The sequence below is a fragment of the Aquarana catesbeiana genome, linkage group LG02 (assembly GCF_042186555.1).
Source record: "Aquarana catesbeiana isolate 2022-GZ linkage group LG02, ASM4218655v1, whole genome shotgun sequence".
Taxonomy (NCBI): Eukaryota; Metazoa; Chordata; class Amphibia; order Anura; family Ranidae; genus Aquarana; species Aquarana catesbeiana.
In genome coordinates, this window is record NC_133325.1 from 468215669 (window position 1) to 468228568 (window position 12900).

At 45.3% G+C, this 12900-nt stretch overlaps 1 protein-coding gene across 1 annotated transcript; it reads right to left on the reverse strand.

Annotated features, from left to right (window-relative positions):
- Positions 1–11119: 11119 nt before the first annotated feature.
- On the reverse strand, positions 11120–12687 carry LOC141129977 (uncharacterized). The gene is made up of 3 exons (XM_073617982.1): positions 12479–12687; positions 11789–11945; positions 11120–11709 (listed from the first exon to the last, which is right to left on the reverse strand). The coding sequence occupies exons 1-3, from the start codon at positions 12514–12516 to the stop codon at positions 11170–11172; spliced, it is 735 nt and encodes a 244-aa protein (XP_073474083.1). The 5' UTR covers positions 12517–12687; the 3' UTR covers positions 11120–11169.
- Positions 12688–12900: the final 213 nt, after the last annotated feature.

The window sequence follows — 12900 nt, forward strand, 5'->3', positions numbered from 1 at the left end:
AAAAAAATGAACTGTATAAATTACATATATTAAGAGCTTTAAAGTGCTGGTGTCAGCGTTCTCTATCTCGGTGCTGGTGTCAGCGCTCTCTATCTCTGTGCTGGTGTCAGCGCTCTCCATCTTTGTGCTGGTGTCAGCGTTCTCTATCTCGGTGCTGGTGTCAGCGTTCTCTATCTCGGTGCTGGTGTCAGCGTTCTCTATTTCGGTGCTGGTGTCAGCGTTCTCTATCTCGGTGCTGGTGTCAGCGTTCTCTATCTCGGTGCTGGTGTCAGCGTTCTCTATCTCGGTGCTGGTGTCAGTGCTCTCTATCTCGGTGCTGGTGTCAGCGCTCTCTATCTTGGTGCTGGTGTCAGTGCTCTCTGTCTCTGTGCTGTTGTCAGCGCTCCCTATCTCTGTGCTGGTGTCAGTGCTCTCTGTCTCTGTGCTGTTGTCAGCGCTCCCTATCTCTGTGCTGGTGTCAGTGTTCTCTATCTCGGTGCTGGTGTCAGCGTTCTCTATCTCGGTGCTGGTGTCAGCGTTCTCTATCTCGGTGCTGGTGTCAGTGCTCTCTATCTCGGTGCTGGTGTCAGCGCTCTCTATCTCGGTGCTGGTGTCAGTGCTCTCTGTCTCTGTGCTGTTGTCAGCGCTCCCTGTCTCTGTGCTGGTGTCAGTGTTCTCTATCTCTGTGCTGTTGTCAGCGCTCTCTATCTCGGTGCTGGTGTCAGCGTTCTCTATCTCGGTGCTGGTGTCAGCGTTCTCTATCTCGGTGCTGGTGTCAGCGTTCTCTATCTCGGTGCTGGTGTCAGTGTTCTCTATCTCGGTGCTGGTGTCAGCGCTCTCCATCTTGGTGCTGGGGTCAGCGTTCTCTATCTCGGTGCTGGTGTCAGCGATCTCTATCTCGGTGCTGGTGTCCGCGTTCTCTATCTCGGTGCTGGTGTCAGCGCTCTCTATCTCGGTGCTGGTGTCAGTGCTCTCTGTCTCTGTGCTGTTGTCAGCGCTCCCTATCTCTGTGCTGGTGTCAGTGTTCTCTATCTCGGTGCTGTTGTCAGAGCTCTCTATCTCGGTGCTGGTGTCAGCGCTCTCCATCTTGGTGCTGGTGTCAGCGTTCTCTATCTCGGTGCTGGTGTCAGCGATCTCTATCTCGGTGCTGGTGTCAGCGATCTCTATCTCGGTGCTGGTGTCAGCGTTCTCTATCTCGGTGCTGGTGTCAGCGCTCTCTATCTCGGTGCTGGTGTCAGTGCTCTCTATCTCGGTGCTGGTGTCAGTGCTCTCTATCTCGGTGCTGGTGTCAGTGCTCTCTATCTCGGTGCTGGTGTCAGTGCTCTCTATCTCGGTGCTGGTGTCAGTGCTCTCTATCTCGGTGCTGGTGTCAGTGCTCTCTATCTCGGTACTGGTGTCAATGAAGGAGATAGCAGTGGAGAAGCCAATCAGCAGGCAGTGCCAGCGCATGATGCGAAAGCACCTGGCTCACCATGGCTGGGGATCAGCACTGGACTGGGACCTCTGGGACCTCTGGGACCCACTGGGGATGGAACAGGGCTGGATATAAAGGCCAGTCTGTGGCTGAGGGATGCTGGGGGGGCTGGCTCTCTCTGATGATAGTGGTAGCTGGCTGCAGAAAAGGCTTGTGGCATGGTAGCTGTGCCTCTCCCTGCAGCTGGAGCCCCGGTTCCCCCCGCACTGATTGACAGCCCCACAGAGTGGCTGTCCAGACACCTCTTCTTTCCTACCTCCCCTTCCATCGGCTCCATACAGCGCTCATGAGGCCTCCTCCGCGGGACCCTCCTCACCACTGCGTGCCAGTTGCCTCCCCCAGGGTGTGCGGGGATCGCTCCTCTGAGCACTCCAGTGGTGGGGGGTGACGGCTGGGGGGAGGGGGGGCATGATCTGCGCTCCAGAGCAGCGAGAATTGTGCTAACGCTTTGCTCCGGCTGCTGGAATCTCCTCCCCTTCTCCTCCCCCAGTCAACACAGCGCTGGCCCCGCCTCCTCCCCGAGACACAGCCACACTCCATCTCCTCTCTCCACTGCCTGGCGTGGAGCACACAGGCAATGTTAAACCGCTGCTGGCCAGAGCTTAATGCCGCAGCGGCATTGTTGTCAGAAGAGGCGGCTCTTCAATTTGGCGGTCGCAAGGCCCCTGTGAGTGCGAGACCTTAGGCGATCGCCTTATTTGCCTAATTAGAGAGCCGCCTCTTATAATGGACTTTGCGCAATAATAATATATGGACTTTGGTGTCACGATTTATTATTAATTACATGTCAATTTTTCAAGTAGACAGCGCAAAACTTTTTCTTTATACAACAGACATCAGACCCAGCTGGATACAGTGAGCTTCAGCTGCTGCCTCCATACTAACTTTTACCAGCTCTCACAGCCTCTCCTCCTCCTCTCTCCCAGATTAAAGGCAGACAATGGCCTTTCATTTCTGCACATCAATCACTTACTGTTTCTCTCCAAAAAATCCCCTCCCATGTGGGCGGAAGCAGAACCACCTCCAGTCCAGCACCAGGGCCGGACTGGCCTACCGGGATAGCGGGAAATTTCCCGGTAGGATGGCTGCCCTGGGGCCGCTGTCAGCTAGCAGCTGTGAACAGGAGGCGGGACTGGCTGAGGAAATGAATTCTAGCAGCGGAGGGCCGGAGGAGCACGTGGCTATCGTGTGGCAGGCAGATCTGCAGTGTGCAGGAGGATAATGCAGGTGGGTGGGAGCATGGACACTTACTGTGTGTTCTCTGGGCAGTGGACTGATTATTTCTTGTAGTAGGGAATCCACAGCCAATAGTGCTGCTTAGGGGAGTACAAGGGAGGACTTGCTCCTCCTCCCATCCATCCGTAGCCCTCCCCTGCTCACATTTGACTGTAAGTGCTGGAGTGGGGCTGAATGGGGATGCCAGGAGGGCCTAACCTGACCTGCAGATTGTCTGATCATGCTGCAGCAGCATTCTATGAGACCAGGAACACATGGCTGTTAACCATTTCAGCTTATAATCAGCTATTTAGCCAGAGCTCTGTGTGTGCTGCACAGATTGTTTGATGGGTTTTTTTTTTTGAGGATTTACTGCTGGATCAGGCTAAAAGCTTCACAGACCCATTACATAGTTACTGTCCTCTACTAATCTTGAGCAGTTCAATGTTTGCAAGAAAATGTGTATTTTGGAAATTGGATGTGATGCTCTCTTCTGTCACTTGGTTGTACTTTCAAAGGAAAACGACTGACTTGGTCTTGCAGAGATGGTTTAAATAGAGCGGAGCAACCCTGCGATACTATATTCCTGTACACTGAGTTCAGCTTTAAATGCAGTCTCTGAACATCTCCTGAATCAATCATGTCTGCAATCCCTAACCGTCCCCTGTACTATGTCTGCAGTCTCTGACCATCTCCTGTGCTATATCTGCAGTCACTGACCATCTCCTGTACTATGGCTGCAGTCTCTGACCATCTCCTGTACTATGGCTGCAGTCTCTGACCATCTCCTGTACTATGTCTGCAGTCTCTGACCATCTCCTGTACTATGTCTACAGTCTCTGACCATCTCCTGTACTATGTCTGCAGTCTCTGATCATCTCCTGTACTATGTCTGCAGTCTCTGACCATCTCCTGTACTACGTCTGCAGTCTCTCACCATCTCCTCTAGTATGTCTGCAGTCTCTCACCATCTCCTTTAGTATGTCTGCAGTCTCTGACCATCTCATGTACTATATTTGCAGTCTCTGACCATCTCCTGTACTATATCTGCAGTCTCTGACCATCTCCTGTAATATGGCTGCAGTCTCTGACCATCTCCTGTAATATGGCTGCAGTCTCTGACCATCTCCTGTACTATATCTGCAGCCTCTGACCATCTTCTGCAATATGGCTGCACTCTCTGACCATCATCTGTAATATGGCTGCACTCTCTGACCATCTCCTGTAATGTGTCTGCAATCCCCGCAGGAGAGGATACACACATGATACACACACACACACACACACTGCACACACTTCCCCATCTGCCACAGCAGAAGTATATTACAGCCCCCAGTCCTGGACCAGTACAGAGGGAGGATGCTTTATGTGTGCGCTATGGCCAAGGCACATTTCACATTGGAATCCACCCTCCCCCAAAAGACAATCATTCATTGGGTACAATATACATATAGGTGTAAATACATGTGTGTGTGTATAGATGTGTGTGTGTGTATATAGATATAGAGATGAGAGAGGGAAAAAAAAACAAAGAGGAGAAGGAATAAAAAGAGGGGGAGGAACAAAGAAAGCAGGTGAGAAAGAACATGACAGATGGATAGAGAGCGATATATGGGTCGAAAAAAGCAAGACATTAGGATAGAGAGAGATAAAAGGGAAAGAAAGGAGAACAAAGAGAAAGAGTGGTAAATCCCAAGAGGTACCATAAGGGTACCTTATGCTAAATATACTGTACGAGTGGAACGGACTCGGAGTGCTAAATGTCCACGGGTTAGTGGCGCAAATGACTTGCCTTGGGTGCTGACAACCCATGCTACGCCACTGGGGCTGCTATGAAATTGTTTCCAGGGCTGGTTTTTATGCCCAGTCCGGCCCTGTCCAGCACACTCGTCGGTGAACTGGACGTGAGTGAGTGGAGGGGGAGGGACCAGCAGGCACAGTGCAGGAATGGCACAGATCTTCAGAGGAAGGTATGCACAAAGTGCTTTATCATGTCTGACTGACTGTACCTATTACAGCCTGCTGCAGGCACATCATGGGGACCATGTAGAGATAGAGGAGGAATAGATGGGGACATAAAGACTAGACATGTGCACACTGAAATATTTTGTTTTAGAATTTCGTTTTCGTCCGAAAAATACATTTATTTAGTTACTCCCGAAATTCGTTTTTATTTATTTAATTTTTCGTTAAAAATTGCATTCGTCCGAAAATCCAAATTATTAAGGTCAAATCTGTCATTGAAGACTGATGGTGTCTGTCGAATGTTCAAAGAAGATTCAACGGAGCAGCTAAACTGTACGTGTACATTTCCGTCAAATTTTCCGCCTACAAGCTAGCTGTAGTAGAATTCTAATGTTGTATGACTAGTAATAATTATAGACGCCCTTTGAAAAAGTCGTGATGATGAAACGCATCAGAGCGTGACCGCACGGCGACCGGAACTACGTCACGACGCTGTGCGCTCCAAGCCCTGAGTCACCTAACTGGAAGGAGGAAGTATTGTATGCTGAGAATAGTAGGATCAGTTTTCCAGCTCATACCTCGCTCCCGTGGCCCCAGGGTTAGTTACAATTGTAAGCTCTTTTTTTCCTAATCGACTTTGAGCTACATTGCAAACACTGGACCAGCACTGCGCCAGAAGATGTTTCTCCTTTTTTTTTATACATGCGAGTTTGCAAATACATTTTTGAAAAACGGTATTGGACTATGTGAAGTCTCTTTTCCACATGTGGATTTTGGTGGCAGCTCTAAACATTTACCTATGAGGATTCCAGGAGTGACAGGACCATAGGAAGCTGTTAAAGGCCTATTAACCCTCGGGTTCTGGTGAGTTAGAACCCTTTGTGGGGGTGTGTGGAGCACGCGGTTATAAATCATATGGTGAATGGCGCACTCATCAAACCTGCTACACACACTCTATTTACCCACTTAGAGACTCTACGCACACTCTAATATACCTTGCTTTGCTCAAGTCTGTTTATATATACAGCAGAGACATTTAATTTACCTGTCAGTCGGTATAAACGTTACTGAGAGGCGCGCCGCTTGGATGTTTTTAATTGTTTCTCTTATAGAGTTATAATTTTACATCTATTTTAATTTAATTTTATTTATGTTACGTGGCTGCTGAGAGATATCTCATTGTTTGTCAATTTTTTTATCTCACTAGTTATTAGTCTCTTTTTTTATGTTTCATACCTGATATTACATAGCGCTGAGATAGGAGGAGTATGGTAGGGCGGGTTCCTTCCTTTTTTTATTAATAATTATATTTATTAATTATTTTACTAGTCAACCAACATTAGAATTTCTCTATAGCCTATGGGCGGATGCATTTGACCGGAAATGTACGATTGCAGCGTCGTACAGTTTAGCTGCTACGTCGAATCTTCTTAGAACCTTCGACAGACACCATAAGCTGAAGATTCAGCGTTTGTATGTTTTTCATTGCTTTGTCGAATCTTCGTCGTTCATGTTGAATGGTCTGCTCTACCCCAACAGTCAGCCAACTTTCACATTGGTTTCTCAATCCCCAAGTGCAATGGCGGGCGCGGCATCCGACGTTGTGTCAGATATTGATATGGCATTATAATATAGAATCTATAATAATAAACCCCCCCACACAACACGGGCAGCCTCTGAGGCTATCACAGCACTAGCAACACTAGTATCACTATCAAGTTCACAACACTAACACAATAGCAGCAGATTATTATGAAAAAAGTTAAGTTGAACTGTAGCTTGCTTCACTATTGTTCTACTGCTGTGCTTATGCTTCATTGCTAAATAATTCAGGTTCTCTGACAAACGGACCAGCTAAGATTGACTGTCTTCTGAAATGATTCAGTGTGTGTGTCTCTCTCTGCTAGCAAATCGTAAGTGAAAGTAAGTTGGCTGTACGTGTGTACTTAGTTCTAGCTATTTTACTGCCCCTCCTCTTTGGTTACAATCGGCCAATAACATTCATCCTCATCATTATTTTTATTTTACTTCCCCCACCCAATTCCAGCAGTGATCTTTTCTCTCTATGTCGAATCTTTTCTCTCTATGTAGAATAATCTTGGACTAATAGAGTTAAGGTTAGGCACATTCGACCACAGGTTCGATAGACACAGATTGTTATTGTCAGCGTTATGTCGAATCTCCTATCTGTATCGAACTTTTGTCGCAACTAAACCAAAAATAAAGCATTTATGTCGGATCTTTCCGTTTTCATAATCTGCACTTTCGTTATCGTTTGTTAAAACGATAACGAAAATACCTGAAATTCGGCCGAAAATGCATTCGGACGAAAACGAATGCACATGTCTAATAAAGACAGAGCAAGGAAAAAAGAGAGATGATGGCAGTTAGAGAGTACACCAGGACAGACAGAGCATATGAAATGGGGACAAAACAAGACATCAAAAAGGCCCCTTTCACATGGGACAGACTCTGCTCTATGGGCAGTGTGATATTATGGGACCACCTGTCCGTTTACACCCGACTGGCACCCATCCTGATCCACCCAGACAGAGGGTAATGGTCAGTTTGTTTTTGGAGGATTGGTTTGGACATAGGCAGGTATAAATGGACACAAGTCCATTTACAGCTGCCGCTCCATAGAGGAGAATGAAGGGTCCAATCAGGCCTGCCTGAAAAATAGACAGGTGGATGCAATTGGACTATTCATGTGAAAGTGCCTAAACTGCAATGTGATAGATATCAAGAATAATTGTGATAGATAGATAGATAGATAGATAGATAGATAGATAGATAGATAGATAGATAGATAGATAGATAGATAGAAGAAAAGACGGGACAAGATCTTCAATGCTAAAAGTTTTACTGAAGTATCTTCACAACATGTAAAATAACAGCATAACAGCTACTGTGCAATACTGTGCAGTTTCCAGCATACCATGCTCTTCATCAAGCTCTGTGCTTGATGAAGAGCGTGGTATGCTCGAAATTTATTTTAAAGCTTAGCTTTAAAATAAATCAGTATTAAATGTATCAAATGTAATTGCTAATACCGGTAAAGTTGCCACGTACCTGGTCGGAGGCCCGAATGCTGTTTCAAGATGCACAATAAGGAAGCACTTGAAGAAAGATGGGCTGCATGCTCAAGTTGCCAGAAGAAAGCCATTGCTATGCAAATGCCACAAAGTATACCGCTTACAATATGCCAAACAGCACAGAGACAAGCCTCAAACCTTCTGGCACAAAGTCATTTGGAGTCATGAGACCAAAATTGAGGTTTTTGGCCACGACCATAAACGCTACATTTGGAGAGGAGTCAACAAGGCCTATGATGAAAAGTACACCATTCCTACTGTGAAACACGGAGGTGGATCGCTGATGTTTTGGGGATGTATGAGCTACAAAGGCACAGGAAATTTGGTCAAAATTGATGGCAAGATGAATGCAGTATGTTATCAAAAAATACTGAAGGAACATTTGCATTCATCAGCCAGGAAGCTGTGCATGGGACGTACTTGGACATTCAAACATGACAATGATCCAAAACACAAGGCCAAGTCGAACTGTCATTGGCTACAGCAGAATAAAGTGAAGGTTCTGGAGTGGCCATCTCAGTCTCCTGACCTCTGGGGAGATTTCAAACATGCAGTTCATGCAAGACAGCCCAAGAATTTACAGGAACTGGAGTCTTTTTGCCAAGAGGAATGGGCAGCTTTACCATCTGAGAAGATAAAGAGCCTCATCCACAAACACCATAAAAGACTTCAAGCTGTCATTGATGTTAAAGGGGGCAATACATGGTATTAAGAACTGGGGTATGTAAACTTTTGATCAGGGTCATTTGGGTAGTTTCTGTTATGATTTAAAAGGAGTAAACACAGTTTATTGATAACAAATGGCTTCAGCCAAACACAGTGAAAGAAAAGTTTTTGTGTTATCATTCATATTCTCTGAAAAATGGCCAAGAAATGTAAAATGTAAAATTATGAGCACAACTGTATATATATATATATATATATATATATATATATATATATATATATATATATATAAAAAACATACATACAACATACATACACACACACACACACACACACACACATTCCAATTGTTTTGTGATAAACTTCTGCAGATCCACTGCAAGCTGTTTGCACTGACTTCAATGTACCATCACCAAGACAATGCACATACCATTTGCTTACCAAAAAATTTGATTCCTTAAACTTATAAAGTTAAATGCACTTGTCATCTGCCGGATATTTACAGCCACTTCATTTAAAAAGTGACAACACATTTAGGCCCCTTTCACACGTGCGGACCGTTCATTAGTTCAGTTCAGTCACGTATTTTGTTGTCAGTAAACATCAGTTTTCATCCATTTTCACTTCCGTTTTCCTTCCGTTGTCATCCGTTTTCCATCCGTTTTCCTTCCGTTGTCCGTTGTCATCCGTTTTTCATCCGTTGTTATCCGTTTTCCATCCATTGTCATCCGTTTTTCATCCGTTGTCATCCGTTTTCCTTCCGTTATCATCCTTTTTGCATCCGCTTTATACCTGTTTATGTCCGTTTTTCATCCGTTTATGTCCGTTTTCCATCCGTTTATGTCCGTTTTTTTTTTTTTGTTCAGAACTGTCTTTTATCATTTTTTCATGAATTATGGGAATTTTCCCATGATTCTTTGTATTCCCCAGCGTGCATTGTGCTTCCCATGCTGCTTTGTGGTTTCAGCTTGCTTTGTGTTTCCTGATTCCTTGCTGTAGTGTACGTGCTTATTTACAGCAATGGATTTTGTCAGATTTTTGGAGCATGTGACATTATTTGTCATGCTATCTTATTGGAGGAGAAAAAAAAGCATGACCAGGAAGATTTCTGCAAGACGCAGGTACTGGACACATCCCATGCTGCTCAAGAGGCCCACTGAAGGGTTTTTTGCTCTGCAGTATGCAGACATGCGATGTTTCCCACAAAAATTTTTAATTTTACGCGAATGTCTGTACCAACGTTTGATTTTTTATTAGAAAAGTTGCATCCCCGTTTGGAAAGGATGAACACGGATATGAGATGTTGTGTGCCACCAGAGGAGCGACTTCTACTTACCCTGAGGTAAGCCAACCAGCCTTTCTGCTTGATTATGTCCAGCATAATGTAGGATTCCTTTCATCATTTGTTCTACTCTTCCTAGGTTTCTGGCATCTGGACTATCCTATACGTCCCTAAACCACTACTTTTTGGTGGGAACCTCTACAATTTCTGGAATTGTGCACAACACCTGTCAAGCAATATGGGAGGAGCTTCGGTGTACTGCAATGCCTGTTCCAGATACATCCACGTGGCAGGAAATAGCAAATGGGTTTTGGAAGAAGACCCAATTCCCTAATTGTGTTGGAGCCCTGGATGGGAAACACATCCGAATTCAGATGCCACCTGGATCTGGCTCACAATATTTTAACTATAAGAAATACTTCTCCCTTGTGCTTATGGCAATCTGTGACAGTAATTATAAGTTTGTAGCTGTAGATATTGGGGCGTATGGACGTACTGCAGACTCAAGAGTGTTTACAGCATCATCAATGGGGAGAAGACTACTTGAGGGCCACTTTCATTTGCCATCAGACAAACCTCTTCCAGGAACTGTAGGGCCAGATATGCCACATGTGCTTGTAGCTGATGAGGCATTTGCACTTTCTAGGCATCTCCTAAGGCCTTATGCCAGGCACAATCTAACTCCCCCCCAAAAAAATTTTTAACTATCGGTTGAGTCGTGCAAGGCGCCTTATTGAATGCACCTTTGGCATTTTGGCAAGCAAGTGGCGCATATTCCATACAACAATTCAACTGAGCCTGGAGAATGCCCAACTAGCTATACAAGCATGTTGTGTCCTCCATAACATTATACGTGAGAAAGAAGGAATTACTGTTGAGGAAGAGGACGAGATCGATTTACCTTCTGTACGGTTTGCTGGACTGCGACCCAACAATTCAGTCGTTACCATGCGTGATACGTTTGCAAACTATTTCATGTCTCCAGAGGGAGAGGTTCCGTGGCAGTATCAACATGTGTAAAAACATTCACCAGGCACTTTATAAGGTATAATTTGATAGTACCATGTTTGACCCTCTTTTTGTACTCTGCATTGTATTTGTTTTCCCATAGAAAATGTAAATTCAATAGTTTGACGAAATATACATTTTCACGTTAGCAGTATAGCAGTCTTGTGACCTCTATCAGTGTATGTTTATAAAGCTTGTTGTTTTCAGTCTCCTAGTGCCAACATCGATCATCACTCACCCTAGGACCATCACATTCATTTGTATCAGTTGTTTTTGGTTTATGTAGAGAACAATAATAAAATTACATTTTACATGCAGTCAATTATTTTTATTAATAATAGAAAATAACCACACAAAATATCTCAAAAATTATTGAAAATGTACAGACATAATTTTTGTACAAATATAAACACAAACATAACATTCAGTGTTTCATTACAAACATGGTGGCCAACTACAACGGGGCAACTTAAAATGGGGATTTTTTAAAGGTCCTGATAATAAGGACTGTGGGAAGTGGAATAGGGAGTGGATGACTGGGAGGAATGGCTGTATGAAGTACCCTGTGAACTGGAGGACTCATAGGTGGGTGCCACTTGCGGTGGGGGTACAACATTTTGGCCAGTGTGGGCTGGTGCACGTTGGTGATGGGGGTTAATGCCTGGATGATATGGATGAAATGAATGTTGTGGAGCTTGCTCACCATGGTATGGACGTTGGTGATGGGTAATGACTGGTGGCATGGGTTCTCCAGACATTGCAGCCCTTATGCACACACCTGTAAAATTAAAGATGGACATTTGCACATCCATTTTACGCTCATTTGGAACTCTTACTAAACGGTGGTACAAATTCCGAGCAAAACTTGCATCCTGGTTATTGGGGTCTGAAAATGGGTCGGTGGTATCAGCCCTTCTTGTTGCCCTCATCTCCTCCATAAAACCTAACATGGCTGCATCCATGTCACGTTTGGGATGTCCGTGACGTTTCCTGGCCCTCGGTGTGGTAGCTCCAACAGAACGAATCTGAGGGGTGGAAAATTTTTATTAGCACATTTTATTTTGTCAGCATTTAAAAAAGGGGCATTTTATATAGGATACTTACAGGCACACGTTGTCTATCAAGCGTGGCTGTTGCTGTAGATTGGGAGGACGGGTTTTCTTCGGGACCTTGCTCGGTAACTCCCACGTCTTCCTCTTGCGCAGGCTGGGTATCCACTGCATCCCCCTCCTCTTCAGTTTCTGAAATGTTGCTGGTGGTACTGTAAAATATTTGTACATAGATGGATTACAGCTCAGTACAGTATAGTTATTACAATTCATAGATCCATGTGTGTCATTACTGTTAAATAGGTTGTAAACCTTACAGACCACTTTTACCTACAGGTAGGTGCAAGAAATATCTCCTAAACGTACACAGTTATTAGGAGATTTTTGCTGAAAACACGTAGACAACGGCGCCTGACTAGGCGTGCCATTTCTGAAAGCAATCGTGCCGTGACTGGTGGCTCCCGCACGCATGATGTAAACGCGGCTATGGCCAGTCACAGCACCAGAGCCGTGATACCTGGAAGTCACTCCAGGAGTGATGGCGGCGACGTGGAGGGGAACGAGGGCAAATACGCGGGCTTCGATCTCGGGCAAGAAATTCATAATGAGCTAGTATGCTATGCATACTAGCTCATTATGCCTGCAGTTTTTTTTTTTTTCATGGTTTTCTTCCTCTTTGGAATATATGATTATTTCGACTAGGCCAAATAATTTAATATAGGGGAGAAAGAATGTATTTACTTACCTTCTTAAGTCCATCACACATCTTAAGAAGTCCAGCATCTCAAAGAAGGGGCTTTTCTTTTTACTGGACGATCCTGCTCCGCTCCGACTGTCTTTTGCTTCCTCTTTTAGTTCCCGCCTATAGCGGTCTCTAAGGGATCTCCACCTTGTGATTAGGTGGCTGGTGACGTGGCCACGTGATGTGGCAGGAGACGTGGCCAGGTGACGTGGAGACGTGGCCAGGTGACGTGGCAGGAGAAGTGGCCAGGTGACGTGGCCAGGTGACGTGGCAGGAGACGTGGCAGGAGAAGTGGCCACGTGACGTGGCCAGGTGACGTGGCCAGTTGATGTGGCTGGTGACGTGGCCACGTGACGTGGCAGGAGACGTGGCCAGGTGACGTGGCAGGTGAGGTGGCCAGGTCACATGTCAGGTGATCGGGCCAG

Bases quoted from the DNA above. Each gene is read 5' to 3' on its own strand.
- LOC141129977 (XM_073617982.1), bottom strand. From the start codon at position 12,516: ATGCTGGACTTCTTAAGATGTGTGATGGACTTAAGAAG. The intron at 11,946-12,478 runs GTAAGTAAATAC...AATATTTTACAG, and splicing joins TGTGTGATGGACTTAAGAAG to TACCACCAGCAACATTTCAG. The intron at 11,710-11,788 runs GTAAGTATCCTA...TCCACCCCTCAG, and splicing joins TTGATAGACAACGTGTGCCT to ATTCGTTCTGTTGGAGCTAC.